Genomic DNA, 24,588 nt, shown 5'->3' on the forward strand with positions numbered 1-24,588 from the left:
GCCCCTTTAACGGGGCGGAGCCTGGAGTCCCACGTTGATGACGAAATACGTACTTCATAACCACGCGACCAGGGTCGGCGGCCGGGTATCTCCACGTGAATCCGGTGAACCCTGGGCCCCGGAGCTATGGAGGCTTCGGAACCTATGGAGGACCCTGAGCTCGGGGAGGAAAGCCCGACCCCGGCGCCCCAGAAGCGCTTCTACCGACAACGAGCTCACTCCAACCCCATGGCCGACCACACGCTGCGCTAGTGAGTTAGGCCCTCACTGGGAAAACCGGCTCCCTAGTCTTTTTTTTTACCCCTACAATCCTAATATTTATTAAATGTATATCACGTGATAGGCTTTACAGAGAAACCTCCTGGGCCGGACCCCCGAGCGAAGCGGCCCCGAGGGAATCTAGGGGGACTAACGGGGCGCTGGGAGTGATCGTTCGCGGATGGCCTGGAACCCCGCTCACTGCCATTTGGGAGTCAGGAGAGTGGGGTCTCGGCGGCACTGGGGGGCTGGGGCTGGACTTCTCCATTTGCCATAGCAACCGGGGGCTTTAGTGAACTTGACCTCAGCAACACTGGGGGCTGGGGCTGGACCTCCACCTCCACCTCCCCATCCCTTTCGAGTACCCGCGGGATTAGTGAACGTGACCTCAGCTACGTTAAGGGGCTGGACCTCCTCTCCCATAGCAACTTCTGGGTGCAGAACTTGACTTTCGCAACAGGGGAGGGACTTGGCTTGTACTGCAGTAAACTTGGATCTCTGAAACAAGAGGAGGGCCATAGAGTACAAGACTCAGAAACCCTGAGCTCCTTGAGTAGCTGTGTGACCTTAGAGAGGTACTTCTCAGTTTTCTCAGCTTGTAGAGCCCAAGCTCATTAGCTATATCGTCGATCTATTTAAGGTGGGCACCCATGCATCCAGATGCCCCCCCAATCTTTCTCTATTTTAGGTTGACATGGTCAATAAAATTAATTACTTAGTGGGTACTCTTCTGGTAATGGATCTTTTCTTACTCAGCTAAACTGGCCCTCCACTGGCAAGCACAGCATGTCAGTGATCCAACTAGAAGCCTTTTGAATTTAGTTAAAACCTACCAGAGTTTGTGCTCCTCATTCAAGAATGTTGGATTGCCTCCCCTCATCCCATCGTGTTTCAGAGTAGAACTATTCCCTCATTTTGTCCAAAAGGGTAATAATATCTATGCCTCCTATTTCAGTGGATGGAAATTTTTTGTAAATTAAGACCCCAAATTAAAAATGAACTGTTATTCGTATAGTAAGTAATGGTTTAGTTTAAGAGGAAGGGGGAAAGAGTTGGGTAGGAGTTAGAAACCAGAGTGAAATGAGTTCAAATTCTGCAAAGAGGAAACAAGAGAAAGAGGATTCAATATATAGGATGTAGGAGTCAGATGAAAGTGGACTGTTAGGGGTGGGTCTGGTGATGGGAGGAAGAAGTTGGCAGAGGTAAGTAGGTATGGTTCTGGAATCTAGGTTGTATAAGCTTTGTTGCCTTGCAGTAGAAGAGATGGTTGTTAGTAAGGTTTAAGTAAGGTGGTAAATAGAGGCAGGACAACTTGATAGGTTAGTGTGAATTTTGATCCTTTGGTCCCCCCACCTGATAAACTCTACAAAAACAGTTTACCTAGGTGATACAACTAGACCACGACTCCAACCTCACTGTCAGATCTTTCCCTAAATCAGCCCCTTTAAAAAAAAAAAGTCTGCTTTCTGTCACTGAAAGAAACAAGACTAACCAGGGGTCACACCAAAAATTAGAAATCAGGCTACATAGATCAGCAGATCTGTGACCCTAGTGAGTGAGGAACATTTCCTTGTTATAGGCCTGTGATTCACACTGGTGGGTTAAGGGTGTTTTCCATTGTGTCTTTGAGGCCAGAGGGCCCACTGTTTGTGGGAAAACTTCCTTTTACCCCACCCACAGTACCATTTCTGCAAATTTTTACTCCCCTACTCATACCACCCTCCCTCCACAGCCCTGTGAAGCCAGAGGACATGGACTGGTCTGAGCTCTACCCCAAGTTCTTTGCCCCACTGACCCACAACCAGAACCATGATGACCCAAAGGATGAGAAAGAAGAGGGAACTCAGGCCCAAGTGGAATTTGCAGACATAGGCTGTGGCTATGGTGGTTTGTTAGGTAACGATTTGCAGTGGCCCAGTTTCCTTGGGCAGGGGGGCAAGGGAGGTAAGACTAAGAGAGCTCAGGCTCTTCTGCCTGTGCAGCAACTTTGGTGGGGGCTACAGCCTTGACCTTTCCCCTTTGGATCCAGACATTGATTCTATGACATCAGTGTTTACCCCCCACTCAGAGGCTGTGGCCTTTGGCCAGGAACAGGGAAGATGCTGCCTCAGATGCCTCTCTGAGTCAGGGATGACCTGTCTGGCTCCTCCCCCTGACCACAGTCCCTACGTGAGCCATCTTACCTGCCAGGTAGTGGGTCAGTGAGTAGGTCAATATGAGCATCAGAGATCAGCCACTGTGTCCAGTGATCCTTAACCATCTCTCTCAGGCCTCCCAGGAATTCTTCCCTCCTTCCATGACTCCTCTTCTTGCCTTGCCATCAATAGTATCATTCTTTCCTCTCCTTTTTGTCTATTTTCTCCAGTGCTGTTGATATTACACTCTCTTGCTCTTGCTCTCACTCGCTTGCGCGCGCTCTCTCTCTCTCTCTCTCTCTCTCTCTCTCTCTCTCTTCTCTCTCTCTCTCTCTCTCTCTCTCTCTCTCTCTCTCTCTCTCTCTCTCTCTCTCTCTCTCTCTTATTCTATCTTTTTCATTCCCACTGGGGCTTATATGACAATTCCCCATTCATTCAAGACATTTCCCTTGGGCCCATTTCCTATTCCTAGTCTAGGTAACAATTTTCCCCTTGGATTGGGGCTTTCCTTCCGCATAGCTTTAGTATGCAATGATTCTGCACTTTTCCTTTCCACCCAGTGGAACTATCCCCGATGTTCCCAAACACACTGATCCTTGGCCTAGAGATCCGGGTAAAGGTCTCAGATTATGTTCAAGATAGGATCCGAGCCCTTCGATCCACTTCTGGGGGTGGCTTCCAGAACATCGCCTGTCTTCGTAGCAATGCCATGAAGCATCTCCCCAACTTTTTCCACAAAGGACAGGTGAGAAGGGGCACTGGAGACAATGGATTTTCCCAGACAGGGTGGTGGAGGCTGGTATCTCACCACCCTGTCTTCCTCACAGTTGACAAAGATGTTCTTCCTCTTCCCTGACCCACACTTCAAAAGGACCAAACACAAGTGGCGAATCATCAGCCCCATGCTGCTGGCAGAATATGCCTACGTGCTGAGAATTGGGGTCAGTTTGAGGTGGGAGGAAAGAGTGGGAGATTGTGTCGAGTTCCTCACTTTTATTTAACTGCCTAGGGTTGGGGATTAGGGTGGGAGGGGTGGAATTTCCTCGAAGTCTTCTCACTGTCTCATCTAGCCTTCCTACCAGCTAGCCATGAGGTAAAGGACCAATTATATCCCATCACGCTGACCAGTGGGATGGGGTCTCTGCAGGGGCTGGTGTACACCATCACCGATGTGATGGATCTGCACAGCTGGATCTGTACTCACTTTGAAGAACATCCCTTGTTTGAGCGAGTGCCCCAAGAGGAATTGGTGAGTTGGGAAGCAGGTGGTGCTGGGGGAAACAAATGAAATAAGATACTTTGAGAGTGAGAAGTTCCTTTTTTTTTTAAACCTTTACCTTCTATCTTGGAATCAATACTAATTATTGGTTCCAAGGCAAAGGAGCAGTGGCACCTGGGGTTAAGTGGCTCACCCAGTACATAGCCAAGATTTACCTTGCGTTTTCCCTCTCCTAGGTTGATGACCCCATTGTGGGACACCTTGGCACTTCAACTGAAGAGGGAAAGAAGGTTCTTCGGAATGGGGGAAAGAACTTCCCAGCTATCTTCCGGAGAATTCAGGACACTGTTGTCTAACTGACTGCCCCTGGCTTCACTGGCCTCTCCTGGGAGGAGAGATGAGGCTCTTTGAGGTGGGGGTGGGTATCTCTGTGTGGCACCATTTCTGCTCCGGGTCTGAGAGACCTGGAGGCTGCAGGGAGAAGGGACCCAGATGTTCTGAACAGCCTCCTTGACTCCTTGATTGTTCTTCGGTCCATTTTTCACCAGGAAGCAGATGGAATTAAGACTGCTCAAGCCTAAAATGTGTTGGAAAGTGTTCCTGAGAGCCTCATTCCCTGGTGCCCCCTTCAGCCAGGATCTGCTCTGTGTAGCTGGAATAAGAAAATGCATTGTATTACCAGCTGAACTGTCTGCTGGGCTCCCATCCCATAGTTACTGTGTTTATTTCGCTGTGCTGAGGAGTGTGTTCGTCTGTCTATCTGTCTACCCCATGCAGGAGGCAAAGCCCAGGTTTCTCTCCTGCCTTCTCCATCCCCTCTCCCTCTGAAAAGCAGGAGGGCCAGGCAAGCCCAGGTCACTGCCACCTCTCTGTTGACTGCAGCTTATATTCAGATTGTTAGCTGACTGCCGGGGTAAATGGGCAGATTCTCCTGTGATCTGGAAATGAAATGAGCCTATGGAGCAGCTGGCCAAATGGTGATCCCCTGGAGGGGTCTGCCTGGGCCAGACTGAACTCGTGGAGCTTGACCACCAGCCTGGTCCCGTCTGCTTCGGGTTACCTCCATTGCCCCCTTCCTCTCAGCACACGTGGAGCCTCCCTTCCCCCAGTGTTGTCCTAGAAGAGAAAAGAACCAAGTGCCTCCTTGGGGAGAATGTACTGTCCAGGAGCAAAGAGAATGGGAGCAGAGGCCACTTTCTATTCCCTGAAGGAGCTGGAAAAGGGGGAATTCCTTAGGGAGGGGCAGGGGGGAGGTGGCTTGGCTCCTTGGAAAAAAAGGGGGTGGGGATGCAAGACACTGACTTAGATGCATCACCTCCCTCACATTTATTTGGGGGGGGGGTGGAAAATGGGGACTAATAGACCTAGAGAAGAAACTGAGGAAGCAGGAGGGCCACCCGGGGGTGAGGAGGAGGGTTTCTGGGTTATATCAATTGGGTTCTGGCCTGCTTAGGGTATTTACTATGCAAATAATGGAACCCAGACAGCTCAAGAGAGAAGGGATTGGCTGGAGTGCACGGGAGGGGGCGTCTCCTCCATAGATTTAAAGGGGGAGGTAGAGCTGTTAGATAAGATGCTCTGTAGAAGCCCGGGCATTTGCTGTCTCACCATGGCACAGACCCTCAAGCCGGTGACAAAGATGTCACAATTTGCTCGCTGGATCCTAGAACTGGGTGCAAAGCTGGGCTCAAAGCGCAGGGAGAGAGCCCCCTCGGGCTTGACAGACATCCCGGGCCCTTCTACCCTCGGCTTTCTAACAGAACTTTTTTGCCAAGGAGGGTTGTCGCGTCTACACGAGCTGCAGGTATGGGGTAACCTCGCCTGTGCCCCGGCAGGTGCAGGGAGGCTGAAAAAGGGGTTGGGATTCGGCAGCTGGCAAGTCCTCTGGGGAAACATTCCTTTAGAGGCGTTAGCACAAAGGGTGCAGAGCTTTGGGGAACAGATGGAAATGGGAAAAGCGATCCAGGTCTCAGCGCGCAGCTTTTGGAGGTGTGAGCGCGTGTAGATGCATACATAAGACATACAGATCTAAGTGGATACCGGCTCCCAGATGTGGGAAGCCGGGAGGTCTCCTGGCCGGATGAGTGCGTTCACAACACCGGGGTGGGCAATACTCGGATTGGATGCCGGGAGGAGTCACCCGATGCATTAGAGATATCCAGGAGGCGCCTGTCCCCCAGTCCAGACCACCGTACGAGTGCCCTTCAGAGCTAGAGTAAGAAAACTGCCCAACTAGTCTTTCTGATGGGAGGAAAGTCAGCAGTACCCCCGCGGACTTGCACTTCCAGGGGCTGGGAAAGGGGAGCAGAGATCTGCGGCGGATGGAGAAGGGGCTCCAGGAGGCTCAGATGGTATAGACTCCCTCAATTCTGAGGCTGTGCCAGCCGAGGTCGCAGAGCAAGCGAACAAGCAAGGGGGAGCAGATCCCAAGGTTCTCATTTTGCTCCAGGTGCAAGATTCTGCCCGCTTCGGCCCCGTGTGGTTCGCCAGCTTCGGGAAGGTGCAGACGGTCTATTTGGCAGCTCCCGCCTTGATCGAGCAGCTGCTCCGCCAGGAGGGTCCCCACCCAGAGCGCTGCAGCTTCTCCCCTTGGGTGGAGCACCGGCGACGCTGTCACCGGGCTTGTGGACTTCTCACAGCGTAAGTCTGCCCTTCAAGCCCCAGCTCTGGGGCACCCCTATCCAGAGCTTCTCTCAGTCGGCTTCATCTTCGACTAGTCTCCCTGCCTACCCCCAAACTCTCTACTCCCAAAGTTCTGCAGTCTCTCCATCGATAGCCCAGCCTCCTCTCCAAGCGCAGGTTCCAGCCTCCTTATTCCGCACCGCCCCCCATCCCCCACCCCTCACCCCGGACAGCCGCAACTGAATTCCAGGAACTCCCCTGACCGTAACCTTCTCGTGCCTGGACCCTAGTTCCCCATGAGCCTGGCTTCTTCTGTTCCTTCAGTGCTCTGGGCTGATCAGGGCTCTCCCAGCCGAGGAGATGCGCTTTCCTACGCGGAGCCCGAGGCGGCTCTGCCCTAAGGGGCTTGCGAAGGGCCTGGACCGACTGGAGATGCTCTGACTCAGGGCACCCGGGAACTGGGGTCGCTTGGAGGCAGGAAATGAGTAACTAGGGACCAGAGGAGGAAGGAGGGGGAAAGCCCGGGAAGGAATGTCTGTGCGCCCTGAGGGCGCAAGTGTGCGGGAAGCAGCCCCTTCCCTCCCTTCTCCCCCTAGACTGCGCGCTCCAGCTCAGTCTCTGCCGCCGGGTAAGCCGTCGCCCTGGGGGCACCTTCCCCACCTTTCCTCCAGGGAAGGGGATGAATGGCAGAGGCTCCGAAGCCTCCTGGCCCCGCTCATGCTCCGGCCCCGAGCTGCGGCGGGTTTCGCGGAGACCCTAGACGGTGTGGTCGGCGACCTGGTGCGCCATCTACGGAGATGCCGGGGCCGTGTGGGAGACTCCCGCGACCTCGTCACAGATGTGGCTGCAGAATTCTACAAGTTCGGCCTGGAGGGTAGGCCCAGGGTTCGGGGATCTTGGCCGGAGCCGGGGCGGCCTGGTGCGGCATAAGGCTCCTTCCCTCACCCTGGCCGGGCTGGGGAGGCCGGGCGCAAAGTCTGTGGAGTGCCCTCGGGGCTACTTCCAACATCTTCCCGCAGGCATCGGGGCCGTCCTGCTGGGCTCCAGACTGGGGTGTCTGGAGCTCGCCGTCCCCCCAGAGACAGAGGCCTTCATCCGTGCAGTGGGCTCCGTGTTTGTGTCCACGCTGCTGACCATGGCCATGCCAGAGTGGCTGAACCGGCTCTGCCCCGGGCCCTGGGCCCGCCTGTGTGGGGACTGGGAGCAGATGTTTGCCTTCGGTGAGGCTCTCCGACGGCCTGGGAAGGGGAGGATGGCCTCCCGGGAGGCTCCGGGGGTCACGGCTTTCTTTCCCGTCCAGCCCAGCAGCACGTGGAGCGGGGAAAGGCTGCAGCGTCCACAGGGGAGCCTCACAACTCCAGTGTATCTGGACCCCACTTGACCCGCTTCCTGTTCCAGAAAGAGGTGCCCGAGGCAGCTATCCTGGGAAACATTGCTGAGTTACTGCTGGCTGGAGTGGACACGGTAAGGCCCTTCCTCCCGGCTCTCCTCACCTGGGAACCGCATTTCCTCAGTTTCCTCATCTGTAAAGTCAAGCTGGTGTCACATTTCACCCAAGCCCCTCATCGCATAGATAAGGAAGCTGAGGCCCAGGAAGTGACTTGCCCAAGGTCTCATAGGCAGAACTAGCTTGTCTTTTTACTCATATCTTGTCTTAGAATCAATTCCAACAATTGGTTGCAAGGTAGAAGAGCAGTAAGGGCAAGGCAATGGGGGTCAAGTGACTTGCCCAGGGTCACGCAGCTGGGAAGTGTCTGAGACCAGATCTTTAACCTGGACCTCCAGCCTCCAGGCCTGGCTCTCCATCCACTGAGCCCAGCACTAGGTTCTGAATCCGTGGCCTCACCAGGCCTCTTTGTGCTAGGGAGACCTGTAGTACCTACCTCACCGTGATTGGAGGTTCAAATGATTTGTGTAAAAGTACTTTGTAAACTTTAAAGTGTGATGTATCAGGGGCAGCAAGGTGGTTCAGTGGATAGATCTCCAGGTTGGCTGTTGGGAGGCCCTGGGTTCAAGTTTAGCCTCAGACACTTCCTAGCCATGGGACCCTGGGCAAGTCACTTAACCCTAATCGCCACTCTTCTTAGGAGTGATCCTACGACAGAAGATTAGGGTTTGCTTTTCTAAGTGTTCCACGTTAATTAGGGGTTTTGTTTCTGGAGTCCTGCTACTCTTTCTCCTGCCCTCCCCTTTGGGTGCTTTGGCTTTTGTCACTGGGTTCTGGATCCTGCTGCTAGTTTGGGGTCGCCGCTCCCCAGATTGCTGACTAGCCCCAAACCTGACCCCAGGTAGCCGCTGTCTGTAATCCGGCCTTCAGCCTCTAAACCCTCTTGACCACAACCCTCCCAGGTCTCCAACACACTGTCCTGGGCTCTGTACGAACTTGCTCATCACCCGGGAGTCCAGACTGCGCTCCATGCTGAGATCACAGGTGCCCTGGCTCCTGGGTCCCCCAGACACCCAGCCACTACCTTGGCCCAGCTGCCCTTGCTGAAAGCTGTAGTAAAGGAGGTGCTGAGGTAAGAGGGGTAAGGAGGTTCCTGGGAGAGGCAGTAGAACCAAGTAGGAGCCATAAAGGAATATGAAGAAATGGGGGCAGCGGGGTGGCTCAGCGAATTGAGAGCCAGGCCTAGAGACAGGAGGTCCTGGGTTCAAATCCTGCCTCAGACACTTCCCAGCTGGGTGACCCTGGACAAGTCACTTGACCCCCATTGCCTAGCCCTTACCACTCTTCTGCCTTGGAGCCACTACACAGTATTGACTCCAAGATGGAAGGTGAGGGCTAAAAAAAAGAATATGGGGAAATAGGACACAAGAAGATCCTAATCACGCTATTAACAGAGGTTCCAGAGTAGTGGGAGTCCGGTAGGCCAGTCAGGAATATAACAAAGACAAAGAAAGCAGGCAAGCAAGGAAGGGCGGAAGATGGGAGAGCGGCTGCCCGCCTCAGCTTCACTTTGTGGTCCTCTTCTCGACTCTGACTTCAAGGCTATACCCTGTGGTACCTGGAAATTCCCGAGTCCCGGACAAGGACATCCGTGTGGGTGATTACGTCATTCCCAAAGATGTGAGTAGGGCCAGGGGGCTCCTCCAGAGTCCGCCGTTCCCCAGCTCGCCTGGCCCACCGCCCCATCTAGACGATACCCATTTCACCTGTCAGGGAGGCTCAAAATATCTCTAAAGGGCTCCCTAGAAACTTCTTCCTGTAGTGTCAGCCAGAACCCTTCATCCCCAGGCACTGCCCATCTGACCCAGCTCCTGGCTAGTTTTTCTTTTCTCGCCAGACCCTGGTCACTCTGTGTCACTATTCCACGTCTCGAGATCCTGGCCAGTTCCCAGATCCAAATTCCTTCCACCCAAACAGATGGCTGGGGGGACAGCCAGCTCCACATCCTTTTGCCTCCCTCCCCTTTGGCTTTGGCAAACGCAGCTGTATAGGAAAGCGCCTAGCAGAGCTGGAGCTAAAGCTGGCTCTAGCCCGGGTGAGTGTTCTTGATCCCTCCCTACTTGACCTGCCAGCCCTCTGGGCTCTTCTCTCCCACCCCAGTCCAAGCCTTAGAGAGTCCGATAGAGAATCCACTTCAGTCCTTTGGATTCCTCTCCTGGAATGTGATCACCCCGTAAGAGATCTCTGGAGGGACCTACAGTGTCCCCCTTCTCTGCCAATCCTGTCTGGTTCGGACTATTCCCATCTGTTATTAATCCCCTTAATGTGCTCTATTCTTTGATTGTGATCTTCTCCCACAATGCATCACCTCCATGTCTGTGGCGTCCCGGATGTTGTATCTCCTGGTGGTGACTGTGCCCACACGTACTGACCGCCATTTATAGTGTCTCCTCTCTCCTGTTCTAGATCCTGACTCACTTTGAAGTTAGGCCAGAGCCAGGTGCTGGGCTCATCAGGCCAATGACTAGGACCGTCCTGGTGCCTGAAAGAAGCATCAACTTGAAGTTTGTTGACCGATAGTGTCCCCTCTCCCCCATTCCTTGATGGGAGTAAATAGACACAAGTCTTAAAGTGCTTGGAAGCCCTGTCCTCCACTGTCTCCACTGGGAAGTCCTTCTGTGCTCAACTGGAGAGGGACCAAACTAAAGGCTTTAAGACAGACCTGGACAAAGGACAGAAAGGTCCATCTGTTGAACGTGCAGACCAGGGAGTAGGCTGGAACACTGGGCACCACAATGGAACTTTGGTGAGCTTCTACCTTCAAGTCGCATGGAACAAGAGTCGAAGGAACTATATGCCTCCATCCCTTCCCATCCATCCTCTCTGAAGCCCTCTGAGCACTAGGCACGTAGGCACTTGTTCCTTGCCACTTAAACCTGGAGCTTTGGGCCAACTCCTAATGCAGGACTTTGGTTTTATATCACTACCAACCCAAGTCACAAGCCTTTTTTGTATTGTGATTTTTTATATTTTTGTAATTAAAAAAATATTCTGCTACCCTTTCTGGATTTCTCTTGTCCCCCCCCCCTCCAAGTTTAGGGGTGGTAGTTCTGGATATTTCTACCTTCGTTGGTTTCTCTGGCACTGGAAATGACCCTGTGATCACTGGGTGGTCTGGGCACCTTGGAAGAGTTTGTTGCATCACTGACCCAGGCATGTTATTTTCTGTCATGGGGAGCAGCCAAGCCTGACTCGCTACAAAAAAATATTAGAGCAGGAGGGCCTGAAGAATCAGGCTTCTAGCCAATAGGTTAAAAAAATCAAAGCGAAGCAGAGCTGTAGATTTGAATAAAAGCATTAGGACACTACAGAGATGAACTGAGGGTGTTGGGTGGTTTCCAAACAGGGTTCCTTTGGAAATAGGATGGTCAAGGGGCCAAAGGAACTGGATGGAGTAATTCTCCAACTCTCTGAGAAAATCTCCTTCATAGGGCTGACAGATACCAAAGTATAGATGGAGAATGATGGAAGGAATGACAGAAAAAAAGACAGATACATTCACACTTTTGCACAGAGATGATGTATACTGAGTATGGAGCCAAGCAGAAACCCCCAGGCACTGATATAGGAAGGTTTAAAGGCAGATTAGACAGAGGAAATCTCTCATTCTTTGATTCAGCATGCCCTCAACCCTTCAGACTGGGCACAATTCTTCCCCTTGTGATTTAAATATGGATGAACTCATCTTTCTTCTGCAATAAATCTGTCAGTAATCTCTATCTGGCTCCACCCTGCTCCCCTGAAGTTGCCCAGGAAACCAATCTCCGTTAGGACTTGCCCACTCCCCCAATTATCAGAGTGTAGATCAAGTTTGTTTCATACTTCCTCTTTCTTTGGCTTGGCCAAATAAAACCCCACTAGCCATAGTTCAGTGGAGGACAGAGGGCTCTCTCTTACCCCAGGCTCTCTGAGAAAGAACATCCTTGCAAAGTCAGTAAGAATCCAGAAAACTTACAGGCTCTCTTGGCTGCTTCATTGTGCAGGAACAAAGATGTGTGTAATATTAAATATCCTTGTTCTCCTCCCCCAATCCCATTACTACTCTTTCTAGATTAAAAAAGCATAAGCATGTATGTCAAGAGCTTGACCAGACTACCTTGGGACCAACCTGAACCCAGTTTCCCATCCCCAGGTTCTAGATCTGAAGGGATAGGGATTTATCCTCAACCAAGCTGCCCACCCACCCACCTGTGGTAGGCTTACTCAACACCAATGATCCTTCCTACAGAAGCACTGATTCCAAAACTGCCCTAATGTAGACAGGGACTCCCCAAGTTAGAAAAGGGAGCTGTTCTGCCCTGCACCTCCCTCCTACCAGACCCCAGCCTCACCCTCAGCCACTCTACTGAAGCCTTCTCTCAGTAACAGGAGGAAGGGGAAAGGCACTGACGCATTTGGCCCAGACTCAGGCCCTGAAGGGCACTAGTATATAAGTACTTGCATGTTTTGAGTCTCCATGTGGGGCCATTACTCACTGGGAAAAGGCCTGAAGGTAAAGAGAATTTGGCAAATACATCCCCAAACCTGTATGTCTTTGTCTGAGCATGTCAGTGAATGTGTCAATATATGCTAATGGTCACTTTCGGGAAAAACAGCTGCCTTGTGGATGGTAAAATGACAGCTGAGGGTGCAAGTGCCCTCTCCAGAGTGGCAGAATTGCCTAGGAAGGGATCTCTGCCTAAGCCCCTTTCCCTGTCTGGCCCAACTTCAGGGATGGGGCAGAAGAGATGAGGGTCTAAAGAAGGATGGAAAGGGATGGTTACTGAGAAAATCAGGAGTGTGGGTAGGAGGGTAGCATGTCTGCACCTCTAAGAATCAAGGGAAAGCTCTTCCATCCCACTGTGCTTCCTACACCACTGTCCCACTCCCACCTTCTTGCTAATCTAAAGGATAGCACCATGGACAGCACCTCCACAGGAGCTGGGAAGAGGAGGGGGATTTTTCCAGCCTCTGACTCAGCTGACCACAAAGAGGCAAAAGGAAGTCGTCATAGTCAATGCAGAAGCATTCCCCCCCCCAAAAAACCCTTGAAGGAGGCTCAGAACCCCCCTGAAGACTAACAATAAAAGGAATGGTTTCAACCCTTTAAGCTCTACTCCTGAGTCTTATGTAACCTGAATATTTTCATTGCTGTTGAATAATTCACTTAGCATGACAGCATAGACCAGAGGGCATACAGTCCCAGGGCTTCCTGGGTAAGGAGTGACCAGGCCTGGTGTTGACCCATATTCAGGACCAGTCTATAGCTGCTATCCGATAGCACTCCAGCACCATCTATAGGCAATAGCCCCTCAGGAATAATCAATAATTCACATCTCGACCCTTTGCAGTGGAGGTGGAGGCACCATTTGGTACATTTGATAAAACCTACAGGAAAAGAATGAGACGAAACCTTAACCCTGCCAGTTAGCCCAAATTGAGTAAGCCCAGGTCTGAACTGCAATCATTGGAAAGGCTAAGGGGAGGGAAGGCCAGAGGCAATGGAGAATGGCCAGTTTTGCTCTGATGGAACAAGAATCCATTTTATACCACTGGCCATTGAGAACACATCCTGATGAGGAGTCATCTGACCCAAGATGTCTATGGTGTAATATGTGCCTTCCCCGTCTCCCAAATGGATGGAAGGGAAGTGATAGGATATCTGACCAAACTTATTCCCCCTTTCTCTCATGGATTCTCACACTTAGAAAATGACAATAATTCCCCACATTGATACCACACATTTCTAAAGCATTTCCAGGTCGATCCCAAGGCCCATTACAGAAAACTCCAAGGAACGAGCCAAAAGCCAAATGATTTTGATGTTCAGTGAATTGGTGGACAGAATACAACCAGAAATAATGCTCAGGGCTTGGAAAACATTGATCATTGAGAAATTGTCTTTGCAGTGGAAATTTACCTACATCTCCTTTTCCTCACACCAATCTTGTGCAGTAGATGAAGAAACTGAAGCCCAGAGGACAGAGCACAGGTCTTCTGGCTTCTGGGTCAGTGACTCCCCCCCCCCCCAGACCTCTTCTGATCCTTGCCAATTATACACGTAAAGTGAATTATTCACCAGCAAGTGTTTGCGAGCCACTTGTTATCAACCATTATGGGTCATAGGGAGAAAAAGAGTTAACTAAGTGCTTTGGGACTTGTGACCTGTGTAGTCAGAACCCCCCACCCCCACACCAAAAAATGCCCTCAAATCTTCCCACCATCCTCAGACGAGAAATAAGCCTCCATTTGCATATAAATGACTCTTTATGCCCTCCCCTCAGACAAGAGGGGGTAGGGCAGGGGTAGACCCCCCCTGCCCTCATGCAGGGAGCAGGAGGTGGATGTACACTAGTCTTATTGCCAGATGCCCTGTGGCCATAGAGTAGGAGGGGTGGGTGAGTTGGTAGCCCCTTCCTCCTGGCACTGGCCCCCCTTCACCAAATCATCCCTGTGGAGTTGGGGGGCCAAAGGCCGTGTGAGCTGAGGTAAAGATGATTCTCTCCATTCTCTCCAGGGGAAGAGATGTTCTCCCCACTTCCCAAGAGGATAAACAGCCATTGATGAGGATGGAATTTTCATCCAGGTGGAATCTTTGCCCCAGGGAGAGATGAGTGATCAGTGGGGGCCAGATATTATTTCCAGCATCATGTCAGCATCACAGATCCCTTGATGTATGGGGGCTGTCAGATGTGGGAGCCACACCTTGTCTAGGTGGACTCTCCATTGGTGCAGGGAAGATGTTCAGCAGGGGCTGGACCACATTTCCAGCCAGTGCACTGACTTTAGGGTCCTCCTTTCCTGAGAGTTTAGCTCAGACAGTGGTGACCCTCATGACAACCTCTCGGCCAGATCGGGAGCTGGAACGGGCATCTGGGGGCCGAAGCTGTCCAAGCAGGTGCAGAATAGTGTAGCCACAGTGCTGGGGCAAGAGCGTCCGGACACGCTGGGCAGCTGGAGGGCGACCAGTGGCCCCAGGTGGGGAACCTGTCCGTGAGGTCCTGGGGCCTGGCTTCCCTGCCATCCCCCCTCCTGCATCCCCTCCAAGGTCCTTGGTCTTATCATAGTTCAGGACCTTCCACTGTTGGTTCACTGCCTGCCAGCGCTTGAAGATTCGGTAGACAGAAGAGCCCTCGTGGACAATGAGACCTGGTTGGGAGAGGGGTCAGAAGTTGGGTCAACTTTTTATTGAACTCAGGGCCAGGGGGAAATGCAAACTAGCTGTTTTTTTTCTGGACTGAATTAGTGAGAATAGAGGCATTAAGGTAGAGTAGAAAAAGAAGTCTCAGGGAGATACAGGGGATCTCTAATTGATCATAGCACCATAAAGGGGGCATTAGCATTATTATTTTTCTAAACTCTTACCTTCTGATTTAGAATTGATACTGAGTGTCTATTCTAAGGCAGAAGATTGGTAAAAGCTAGGCAATTGTGGTTAAATGACTTACCTAGGGTCACAGAGCTAGAAAGTGTGAGGACATATTGCCTGATGACACATTTGAACCCAGAACCTCCTGTTTCTAGGCCTGGTTCTCTATCCTCTAACTATCCTAGGAAGTGTTGTTTTTAAAAAAAAATGACTTGGGATCAAATACTGACTCTCCAAATATTAAGAGCAACAACCACCACAGTAAGTAAAAATATCAACATTTATATAGTGCCTCGATGTTTTTAAAACACATCAAAAATACTGTCTTATTGTATTCTCACAATCCCCAGCCCAGTGGTAGGTGCCATTATTACTCCTATTTTACATATGAGGAGACTGAGGCAGAAGAGGGTTAGAGATCAGACTTTCAGCGCTTCATTTAATGCCTCTGAGTCTGAGTTTCCACATCGATAAAATGAAAAGGTTGTATTAGATGACCCATAAGGTCCCTTCCAGTGCCAGCTCTAGGATCTTAAGCTAGAGGAGAGGGACAATTATTCCATTTCACATCAATTTCTTATTTATTATTAAGCAGCTACCATAGAGGGTATTAGCACCAATGAGTGTGGAGTATACCTAGCTTAGGTGTAAAAGATGAGTTTAGATAAAACAGTTCCTTAAAAAATGTTCAAATGCCCCTTCCCTGAGTGTGAGGGATTTTAGGTAGGTGGTCTCTCACCAATGCAGACGACATCCATAAAGCCGTACATGCCATAGCAGATCTGGAAGAGCAGGTCCTGCCTCTGCCACTTGGCCGATGGACTGAGTGAAGACCAGATGAGCCAGGAGATGCTGGCAACAAGGAAAAGGGAGCCCAGGACAATGGCTGCAATCTGGACCTTCTCAATGACTGTCAGGGAGATGGCCTGCCACTAGAAAAGGAAGGTGTTCTCAGAGAGACACAAGGCCTCACCGGCTATGGGGAGTAGGTGCCAGGAGGCCACCAGGGGAGGGAGGGCCCAGGGACAAAGAGGCACAGTGACCCTGGAGAAGTTATGGCCAAGGGCTGGCTGGCTGGGGCCGTTCCTAAAGCCCCTACCTCTGCCCTTTCCCCGTCCCCCCTCACCTGCAGGGGGTTCTTGGTGCTTATTGCCAGGACCTGGTACTTGAAATAGCAGAGTTCACAGCTCCAGGATCCCCGCTCACTGATCCATCGGATGAGGCAAGGCTGGTGGGTACAACGCACAGAACCATCACACCGGCATGGGCTCAAGAGCTCACCCTGAGGGTAGGGACAAGAGGAGAGACCCAATTACCCATAGCCTCCACAGGATAGAGAGACAGGATCTCATTTTGACCCCTTCCCCAGTATCAGAGAAACCCTCCACACTAGAGATCCCAATCCAAGACCCTCAATGGAAACCATTCATTCAGGACTGAATGAAGGGCACACTGTGGAGAAGGAAAGTTGGGAGATTGAAAGAGAGACTGTTCCCAAACCAGAGAATGGAAAGTAGGTGCCAGGGCAAGGAGAACATCTCTTTTCTTGGAGCCCTGGAGAACACAGTCTGTGTAAACCAAGAAGATTACAGGGTCTGGGGGCTGAAGAGAGGCAGGGTGGCTCGAAGATCACCCCTTCTACCTCCTACCAAAATAATCTTAAAACACTTTACAGATTTTGCAGTAATTCAGAGGATTCTCTTGCTGTATTTCCATGGGATCCCCAAAGAAATCCTTCTTACTAGACTAGGTCTGCCCTCAATTAGGGAAAGGAAAGTCCCTCTGGGCACCTTGGGATAACCATCTCTCTCCCCCCTCAACTGCCTATGGGGAGCTCCCTCCAGAACAATTTAAACAAAGAACAATTTTTGTGTGAAGTAGGGAAGTTGCTGAATTTAAGGCATAAAACGATTCTTCCCAAAGGCTGCGGAGGAATAAAGGGAGAGCACAGATAAGACGCTCCAACCCCTACAACCAGGGCTTGCTTTTCAAAGACCAGCCCTTTCCTCTGCCTCCATGAAGGATGGCCCCTCCCACAGTCTACAGAGATAGTAAAGTGTGGGGAGGTGGTGATGGGGGACAGGCTGCTTTGCCCAGAAATCTCTTCCCACCCACCCCCCACCACCCCAACTAGCTTCCTAGGCACACAGCCTCGAACCCTTTTCTGGGCAATCAGACCCCAAACTTGAATTCATCCCTGGCATCATTCCCCATCTGGCCTTCTCCTGGGTACCCTCTACCAGTGTCTGGTCTTTTCTCCCAGGCCCCCTTCCTTAGGTTTCCCCTCTCTGCCCAGCCCTTCACCTCTTCCAAGCTTATCCCTCTTCTTCCTTAGCTTCCTCAGCTGGGTCCCCTCAGGGTTCCCTGCCCTCTGCTTCCCTTCCCATCTCCCTGGTGCCCTGCTCCCAGTCTCCCCAGGCCCGGGCCTGACCTGCTCCGGCCCCTGGAAGCAGATCCGGCACTGGGGGGTTCGGAGCCCGCTGTCCAGGCTGCTGCTCAGAGACAGGGAGTCCAGGCCGCCAGGGGCAGGGGGTGGAGGCGGAGGGGGCGGCGGAGGGGGTCCAGCCCGAGTTTCCTTGTCCCCCGGGCCCCGGGCCCGAGGCTCCGACCCGTAGTACTCCTCGTCGTCGCCGTCGCTGTCCCGGGCCGAGCAGCCAGCAAAGGGCCCCCAGCCGCAGCCCGCTCCCCCGCCCCCCCGGGGCTGAGGTTCGGGCCGGGGCCGTCCCCCGCCCGTCAGCACCAGCAGCTTCAGCTCGTTCAGGAACATGCGGAGCCGGGACTTGAGCATCGTCCGGGAGCCGGGAGCCGCGGGGTGGGGGTGGGGGGGCCGCTCAGGAGAGGCCGCTGGGAGGGTGGCGTCGGGGGGTCTGGCCGGGGAAGGGGTCGAGGCAGAGGAGGGGGCGTCGGGGGCGTCGGGGCCTGCGAGCTTAGCGCTGCCTCCTGCCCTGCCCCGGGACTGGCGGCCCGGGGGCCATGGCAAGGGTCCTCTAGGGCACGGTGCCCCGAGGGGCCGGGGCCGGAGCGACCCGGGTCCCCGGGGTCACGGGCCCGGGTCCTCCTGCGGCGGGGCCGCCCCCCATCGCGGGCCGCCGGGCCCCGGCCCCGCTCGGGCTCCGGCTCCGGCTCCGGCTCCGGCTCGACCCGTCCGCTCGGCCGTGGCAAATGGCGGCTCCTTCCGGCGGCGGCGGCGGCGGCGACGGCGGCGGAGGAGACCCCCCCCACCCCCACCCCCCGGAGCGGCGGGCTGGCGGCGGGCGGGGAGAGAGCCCGGGAGCCGGCGAGGGAAAGAGGGAGGGGCGGGGCGGGGAAGGGGGGGAAGGAAGGGAGGGAGGGAGGGAGGGGGCCGCGGCTGCGCATCCCCGCCCCGCCCCGCGCGAGCAGGTGGCCCCGAGGGCGGGGGCGAGCAGACCCCGCGGACGGAGGGCCGGGCGGGGGAGTGGTCCGGGGCGCGCGCCGGGGGAAATATATGAAGGATGGAAGGGTTCCTGGGAGAGGAGTGCGTGCGCGAGGGCAGGGTGAAAGAGTGTGCGGGTGTGTGTGTGTGTGTGTGTGTAAGGAAAGAATGGAGACAGGTAAACGGGCTTGAGACGTGGAGTGAGGGGCAGAACTAGCAACCCTTCTCTCATTTAATCAGAGGCTGTACCGATGCCAGCAATCCTGACATATATCTCCCTTTGACTCTCTGCCCCTTTCCCTCCTTTAAATGACCCTCTAACCAGCCCAGTCCCCACCACCGCCATCGCTACTTTAGTTATGCCTTCGCCAGCTCCTTCTCTTTCCCTTCCTTCTCCAGACTGTGGGAAACGGGAGCCTGGGGAGTCCTTTCGGTCAAATACATTGGGAAAAAAGTAATTAGTCAAAGAATAATTAACCGAAGGACTGAGGGGACAGAGATAGGGAGGGGCAGGCAGCAAAAATCAGAGCTTCCCCGATGAAGGGGACGGGGAAGAAAGAGTGAATCCAATTTGGGGGTTTTAAAAATTCAATTTTATTTTCAGTTCCAAATTCTTTCCCTTTCTACTCCCCCTTCCTCACCTATTGAGAAGAAAAATCCTATCAATAATATATTTTAAATGGAAATAAACTCAAAGAGAAAGAAGTTGAAATAAAGGAAAATGGGGTCTGGGGTGAACTTATGTAATGGAAGATGTACTAAGAGAAATGTTGGGTAGAGAAAGTTTTTCAAACCATTCAATAAGCTTTTAATCGGCATAGTTATGTTTCTGGCACTGTTAATATGCCTACTGTTAAACACTAGCTAGAGAGCAATTCCTGCTCTCAAGAAGCATATATTCAAAATACTATTGTGCTTATAAGAAAAGATAGAAGCAAGATCATTTCAGAAAAAAAGCTGGAAAGATCTGCAGGAACTGATGCAGAGCAAAATAAGCAGAACATTGTACACAGTAACAGCAATATAGTGCGATGCAACTGTGAAAACTTGGCTACTCTCAGCAATGCAATGCTCTGGGACAATCCTGAAAGACTTATGATGGAGAAAGAACTGTTGGTGGGTTGTCTTTCAGGTCAGTGTATACATGGTTTTATTTTTATGTCTGGATCATGTCTGAATGTGTTCTTACAACAATGACTGATATGGAAGTGTGTTTTGCATGGTAATAAAAATAAAAATTTTAAAATAGGGAAAAAGAAGCATACATTCTAATGAGGGATATAACATATAAATCAGTCCCAACAAGACATATTGAAAGAAAATATTAGTTCTTTACTCACCTTAATCTCAACTTGTAGAAAGCTCAACTAACCAGGCAAGCCCTTGTTGTAAGGTGGTCAGTATACAAATACTCCCTTCAATCTCCATCCCCATATGCCTAGAATTTCCCACCCCATGGATAGTACCTTTGCTTACCCTCATTAATAGAAATCTGGAGCAAGAAGTAATTCTGGGGGAAAGAGGGAGAATGTGTTTACACTCTTTCCATTTTGCCCCTGAACCTGATTCTTTTAATGCTGAAGTGCTCCTTTTTTCAAGTTTGAAACTGTTGGAAAGTGTTTTTGAGAAAGCTGGGAAAGAGGCATTGAAGGTTCTAATTGAGACACTGAATATTATCTGCCCCACCCCAAAAGAAATTATAAAGTGGCATTATTATTATCTCTAATCCAGACAGAATAACAGTAACAAACATCTGGGAGTAGATGTCTTTTCCAATCCCTCCCCCCCATTCCTTTCATTTATTTATTTTTATTTAAGTATTTTCCATGGTTACATGCCTACTCTCAGAGTCGACAAGCAATTTTACTGGCCTATACATGTATTATCATTCAATATCTATTTTCATATTATTTATTTTTGTAATAAATTAACCTTTTAAAAACCCAAACCCCACATTCTATACCCATATAAAAAAGTGATAAATCAAATATTTTCCTTCTGTGTTTTTATCCCAACAGTTCTTTCCCCCATTCCTTTTAGAATAAAAGGGGGGTTGGAGAGAGAAGCATTTGAAACAGGGATAAAGGCTGAAGCCAACTTTCTTGTAGAATGATGTCTTGGGTATAAAGGAGAGGGTTTCAATGTGGTAGAATGGGAAAATCATTGGCTCTGTATTTGGTTCAAATCTTCCTTCTGTCATTTTCTGTGTGGCTTTGAACAAGTCATTTAATTATGAGTCTCAATTTCCTTACTTTTAAATGAGGGTGTTGGATTAGATGGTACCTTTAAGGTCTCCTGCAGTTCTATGACATGATCCCACTAACTCTGTCTCACCCCCATTTTTAGTATTCAGCCTTACATTTGCTTGGTCCTATGCATAGAGAAATCTGATCTCTATACTTAAGGATGCAATAAAGACTGAATCTGAGATTTGTAAGGGATTTTAGAGGTAATTTATTCCTCCTTCTCTCCCAACAATATCTCTAATGGCTGATCATCCAGCTTGAAAATTTCCAGTGGCACAGAACTCATGCCTTTTCCAGGCAGTTGTTCTCAGTGGTGTACAGCTATTGTTAAAAGTTCTCTATCTGCCCCTCTGTAACTTCCATCTACTACTCCTACTTCTGCTCTCTGGGGCCAGGCACTACAAGGACTGAATGTTTTTTTTCCTTTCTATACCTTTTTTGGGGGGTAGGGAGGTGGAGGAAAGTGGGGAAGGAGTTTGGGAAGCAGGTTTCCTCTATGAAGAAATGTCAGGAGAAATGCAGGAGAGACAAAAACAGAGAGACAACCTGCCAGAGACCATAATTCCTCCAGGCTTCTGCCTACAACTGGGATCTGGGTGGCCTCGGTTGCCATGGCACCATCTCAGGGCTCCTCCCCCTCTCCCCCACCTCTACGGGGACCTTGGAGGCCAAGTCACATGACCCCTTCCTAACCACACCTCTGCCCCACCGAGCAGTGTCCGTAGATCACGTGTGATAGCAACAGATCACATGGTCAAATTCCCTTCTCCCAGCTGGCCGCTCCCCTCCTCTCCATAGCCCAGCTCTCGAGCCACCCTAAGGCGCATGAATGGCCGGTCACGTGCTCCCTCACGCTCCGCGTGCGCCAATCCCTCCCACCTCCTCGTTTCCGCGCGCCGTCTGGCAACGCGGGTCACGTGGTGAGGGTGTGGGGGAGGGATCCGCTCTAGCCCCCGGGAGTCTATGGTGAGGCCTGCCGCGTCCGGCCCCTCGGGACCAAGTTACCCTGCATGGCTCCGCCGGGGCTGGCTCCGGTTCCTAGATAACGGTCTGTCCCCGCCGCCCGCGGCGCGGCCCCCAGCGCCAGAGGAGGTGAGCGCGATCCGGGCCGCCGCCCGCTCGGCGAGGGGCCGGGCCTTTCTCCGGGAGCGGATTTTGCCGCGGAATGGCCCGAGTCCCCGCCCCCTGCTCTTCTTTGCTCCCCGCGTGCGGGATTGGGAGGCCGAGTGAGCCGGGCCGCGGGCCGCAGCGGGGCGGGGAAGGGCGGGCTTGGGTTCCGCAGGCTGTTTGCTGGTAGGGCCCGACCCTGGGATGTAGACGGCGGAATGGGAGCGGAAGGGTACGGGCTCAGCCCTGTCTCGTTGGTGACTGGTAACGGGCCATGCGTAGGCTTGGGAAAGGGGCGCTCACGGGGAATCCCGTTTTCGGGGAGGGGATCATAGGGTAGAGACCCTAAACCGACTGGGGTCGGGGCCCGTGTGTAATCGTAGCTGCCTGTACCCCTAGGCCCAGGATGGACATTCCTCGGTATGAGCCAGTGGCCGAGATTGGCGTGGGTGCCTATGGGACGGTGTACAAGGCCCGGGATCCCCACAGCGGCCACTTCGTGGCCCTCAAGAGTGTGAAAGTGCCCACAGGAGGAGGAAGTGGGGGTGGCCTGCCGGTCAGCACTGTCCGGGAGGTGGCCCTCCTCAGGAGGCTGGAGGCCTTTGAACATCCCAATGTTGTTCGGTGAGAAGGGAGAAGAGAGTGTGGGAGGAGGAACTTGGGGGAGGGCCATGGAAAACAAATTGGACCGAGATGGAAATTGGTCAGGACAGTTGGAAGAAATGTGAAAGCCTCAGGGCTTTCACATTTCCACAGAGAAGAGTGACCTGGGAGTAATCATCTGCTCCGATCAGGCTGATGGATGTCTGTGCCACTGCTCGAACTGATCGAGAGACCAAGGTGACCCTGGTGTTTGAACACGTGGACCAAGACCTGAGGACATATCTGGACAAGGCCCCTCCACCAGGGCTGCCTTTGGAGACCATTAAGGTGTGAGCCTAGAAGTGCTGGGGGTGGAGAGGTAAATGGGAAGAGTTATGAGGCTTTTGGAGAAGAGGCATACATTACCCCCCCACACACACCCCATTTCTTTACAATGACCATATCATATTTTTTTCAGGACTTAATGAGACAGTTCTTAAGAGGCCTAGACTTTCTTCATGCCAACTGCATTGTCCACCGTGACCTGAAGCCAGAAAACATACTTGTGACCAGTAGTGGAACAGTCAAGCTAGCCGACTTTGGCTTAGCCCGGATCTACAGCTGCCAGATGGCACTCACACCTGTGGTCAGTGAGAACCAAGGAGTAGTATTTTATTCTGGAGAGGGCCAAAAAAGAAGGTGGGAGTGGTAAAAGTTGGAGGAAAAAATGACCACTTTATACAAAAGAGAAGGAAAACTGAGTAAGACTGCAGCTTCATCACTGTCCCTCTCCCATGCTCCCTTTAGAGGTTCTTTTTTGTCTCTCTTAGGTAGTCACTCTCTGGTACCGGGCCCCTGAGGTTCTCCTGCAGTCGGCATATGCAACACCTGTGGACATGTGGAGTGTTGGCTGCATCTTTGCTGAGATGTTCCGTAGGAAGTGAGGCGTACTTGAGACTTCAGTTGCTCCCCTTCTTTGGTCACTAGAAACCCTCCCTCCCTTCCCCACCCAAAACTGCTCTCCATCATTGAGAGATGATCTCACTCTAATGACCCTTGACAACTGTTATTGTGCCTGGCATCTCAATGATTCTTTACTACCACTACTTGACCTTGATTATGATTCTTTTGTCTTTTTTCTACCTTCAGGCCTCTCTTCTGTGGAAACTCTGAAGCTGACCAGTTAAGCAAAATCTTTGAGTAAGTGAATAGAAAACTGAAGCAAGGTTTGCCACCCAACCCCTGTTCTGGAAGAGGTGGCTTTTGACAGTCTTGTAGAATTGGGGATGAGGTATGGAAGCTAGGGTGATTCCTGCTCACAGGTCTTCCTTTTCCCTACAGCCTGATTGGGCTCCCAGCAGAAGACGATTGGCCTCCTGATGTTTCTCTGCCCCGAGGAGCCTTTACTCCTTGTAGTCCCCAGCCTTTACAGTCTGTTGTGCCTGAGCTGGAGGGACCTGGAGCACAATTGCTGCTGGTAAGAGACAAAGTATGGAGACAACTCTCCTTTCTTTTAGGGAAGAGAGGACGATGTAAAATGGGCAAAACACAAATACTTTGTGAATTTCAGGAGGTTAAAGTCTTGAGAATCAGCAAAGAAAGGGTCAGGAGGAAGGAATCTGTCCCTAAGGGTGCTCAGGTTTCTTTACTGTTACTTCAATAACATTCTTTCTTTTCAGGAAATGCTGACCTTTAGTCCCCACAAACGAATTTCGGCCTTCCGAGCTCTGCAACACTCTTACCTACAGACAACTGGGGAAGGGAACCCAGAATGACCACTGGAGGGATTGTATCCAGGACCAACACAAAGAGCTTTTTGAGAAGGACAAAGTGACCATTTCCCCTCCCCACGGACACTAGGATCACTCCTGTGGCCACTGTGATGTACAACATCACAAGGCGGGAGGGAGAACATGATCCTCCATACACATCCCTTACCTACTCTCAATCCTTACTGCCTTAATGACATTCCCCTACCACAAATGCCCTTTGTGAGAGACATCCCTCTGTCCCCACCCTAACCACCCCCTCCTGGATTGGGGGGGGAGGGGAAAGGGGGATTTATACAGAAAGAAAACAAAAACACAAAGCTGGTCTGGTTTTTATGTTTCTGGCTCTGATTAACTGTGAATCTGAAGTTTAATGGAGGATGGAAATAGACCAGAGTACTTAAGTCTACGAACTCCTTTATGGAATAATATAGATTACAAGGCCTCAGCTGTTAATACAG

The 24,588-nt window shown here is 51.7% G+C and overlaps 4 protein-coding genes across 8 annotated transcripts; 3 read left to right on the forward strand and 1 right to left on the reverse strand.

Moving 5' to 3' along the window:
* Window positions 1-45: 45 nt before the first annotated feature.
* Window positions 46-4,317, forward strand: METTL1 (methyltransferase 1, tRNA methylguanosine). 3 transcript variants are annotated; one of them, XM_016427193.2, is made up of 6 exons: window positions 46-251; window positions 1,991-2,154; window positions 2,954-3,138; window positions 3,221-3,334; window positions 3,522-3,642; window positions 3,849-3,869. In XM_016427193.2, the coding sequence occupies exons 1-5, from the start codon at window positions 127-129 to the stop codon at window positions 3,600-3,602; spliced, it is 669 nt and encodes a 222-aa protein (XP_016282679.2). In that variant the 5' UTR covers window positions 46-126; the 3' UTR covers window positions 3,603-3,642; window positions 3,849-3,869. The 3 variants fall into 3 exon arrangements, with proteins under 3 accessions (XP_016282679.2, XP_007506207.1, XP_001380746.2); XM_001380709.3 differs by having other exon boundaries at window positions 47-251; window positions 3,541-3,642; window positions 3,849-4,317; XM_007506145.2 differs by lacking the exon at window positions 3,221-3,334 and having other exon boundaries at window positions 3,541-3,642; window positions 3,849-4,317.
* Window positions 4,318-4,466: 149 nt separating this feature from the next.
* On the forward strand, window positions 4,467-10,678 carry LOC100031497 (25-hydroxyvitamin D-1 alpha hydroxylase, mitochondrial). 2 transcript variants are annotated; one of them, XM_001380705.4, is made up of 9 exons: window positions 4,467-5,416; window positions 6,062-6,252; window positions 6,906-7,108; window positions 7,254-7,454; window positions 7,535-7,698; window positions 8,584-8,753; window positions 9,223-9,301; window positions 9,519-9,716; window positions 10,088-10,678. In XM_001380705.4, exons 1-9 carry the CDS (start codon window positions 5,186-5,188, stop codon window positions 10,199-10,201), a joined length of 1,551 nt encoding a protein of 516 aa, XP_001380742.3. In that variant the 5' UTR covers window positions 4,467-5,185; the 3' UTR covers window positions 10,202-10,678. The 2 variants fall into 2 exon arrangements, with proteins under 2 accessions (XP_001380742.3, XP_056653687.1); XM_056797709.1 differs by having other exon boundaries at window positions 9,599-9,716.
* Window positions 10,679-13,474: 2,796 nt separating this feature from the next.
* On the reverse strand, window positions 13,475-17,820 carry MARCHF9 (membrane associated ring-CH-type finger 9). Its single transcript, XM_007506142.2, has 4 exons — window positions 17,461-17,820; window positions 16,156-16,311; window positions 15,769-15,961; window positions 13,475-14,809 (listed from the first exon to the last, which is right to left on the reverse strand). The coding sequence occupies exons 1-4, from the start codon at window positions 17,815-17,817 to the stop codon at window positions 14,475-14,477; spliced, it is 1,041 nt and encodes a 346-aa protein (XP_007506204.2). The 5' UTR covers window positions 17,818-17,820; the 3' UTR covers window positions 13,475-14,474.
* A 3,749-nt stretch (window positions 17,821-21,569) lies between these two features.
* Window positions 21,570-24,447, forward strand: CDK4 (cyclin dependent kinase 4). Of its 2 annotated transcripts, none has more exons than XM_056797720.1 (8): window positions 21,570-21,761; window positions 22,176-22,400; window positions 22,571-22,706; window positions 22,837-23,004; window positions 23,189-23,298; window positions 23,508-23,558; window positions 23,700-23,835; window positions 24,038-24,447. In XM_056797720.1, the coding sequence occupies exons 2-8, from the start codon at window positions 22,183-22,185 to the stop codon at window positions 24,131-24,133; spliced, it is 915 nt and encodes a 304-aa protein (XP_056653698.1). In that variant the 5' UTR covers window positions 21,570-21,761; window positions 22,176-22,182; the 3' UTR covers window positions 24,134-24,447. The 2 variants fall into 2 exon arrangements, with proteins under 2 accessions (XP_056653698.1, XP_056653697.1); XM_056797719.1 differs by lacking the exon at window positions 21,570-21,761 and adding an exon at window positions 21,864-22,008.
* The last annotated feature ends 141 nt before the right edge of the window (window positions 24,448-24,588 follow it).

Source organism: Monodelphis domestica, chromosome 5, assembly GCF_027887165.1.
Source record: "Monodelphis domestica isolate mMonDom1 chromosome 5, mMonDom1.pri, whole genome shotgun sequence".
NCBI classification, from domain to species: Eukaryota; Metazoa; Chordata; class Mammalia; order Didelphimorphia; family Didelphidae; genus Monodelphis; species Monodelphis domestica.

What these genes read in the sequence shown, in the direction of transcription:
- METTL1 (XM_001380709.3), top strand. Translation starts at nt 127, where the DNA reads ATGGAGGCTTCGGAACCTATGGAGGACCCTGAGCTCGGGGAGGAAAGC. An exon ending in GCCGACCACACGCTGCGCTA is followed by an intron (nt 252 to 1,990) that starts GTGAGTTAGGCC and finishes CTCCCTCCACAG; the next exon opens with CCCTGTGAAGCCAGAGGACA. An exon ending in TGGCTATGGTGGTTTGTTAG is followed by an intron (nt 2,155 to 2,953) that starts GTAACGATTTGC and finishes CTTTCCACCCAG; the next exon opens with TGGAACTATCCCCGATGTTC.
- LOC100031497 (XM_001380705.4), top strand. Translation starts at nt 5,186, where the DNA reads ATGCTCTGTAGAAGCCCGGGCATTTGCTGTCTCACCATGGCACAGACC. An exon ending in GCTTGTGGACTTCTCACAGC is followed by an intron (nt 6,253 to 6,905) that starts GTAAGTCTGCCC and finishes CCTTTCCTCCAG; the next exon opens with GGAAGGGGATGAATGGCAGA. An exon ending in GGAGCAGATGTTTGCCTTCG is followed by an intron (nt 7,455 to 7,534) that starts GTGAGGCTCTCC and finishes TTTCCCGTCCAG; the next exon opens with CCCAGCAGCACGTGGAGCGG.
- MARCHF9 (XM_007506142.2), bottom strand. Translation starts at nt 17,817, where the DNA reads ATGCTCAAGTCCCGGCTCCGCATGTTCCTGAACGAGCTGAAGCTGCTG. An exon ending in GCTTCCAGGGGCCGGAGCAG is followed by an intron (nt 16,312 to 17,460) that starts GTCAGGCCCGGG and finishes CCCTACCCTCAG; the next exon opens with GGTGAGCTCTTGAGCCCATG. An exon ending in GCACCAAGAACCCCCTGCAG is followed by an intron (nt 15,962 to 16,155) that starts GTGAGGGGGGAC and finishes TTCCTTTTCTAG; the next exon opens with TGGCAGGCCATCTCCCTGAC.
- CDK4 (XM_056797719.1), top strand. An exon ending in AGATGGCACTCACACCTGTG is followed by an intron (nt 23,005 to 23,188) that starts GTCAGTGAGAAC and finishes TGTCTCTCTTAG; the next exon opens with GTAGTCACTCTCTGGTACCG. An exon ending in CAGTTAAGCAAAATCTTTGA is followed by an intron (nt 23,559 to 23,699) that starts GTAAGTGAATAG and finishes TTTTCCCTACAG; the next exon opens with CCTGATTGGGCTCCCAGCAG.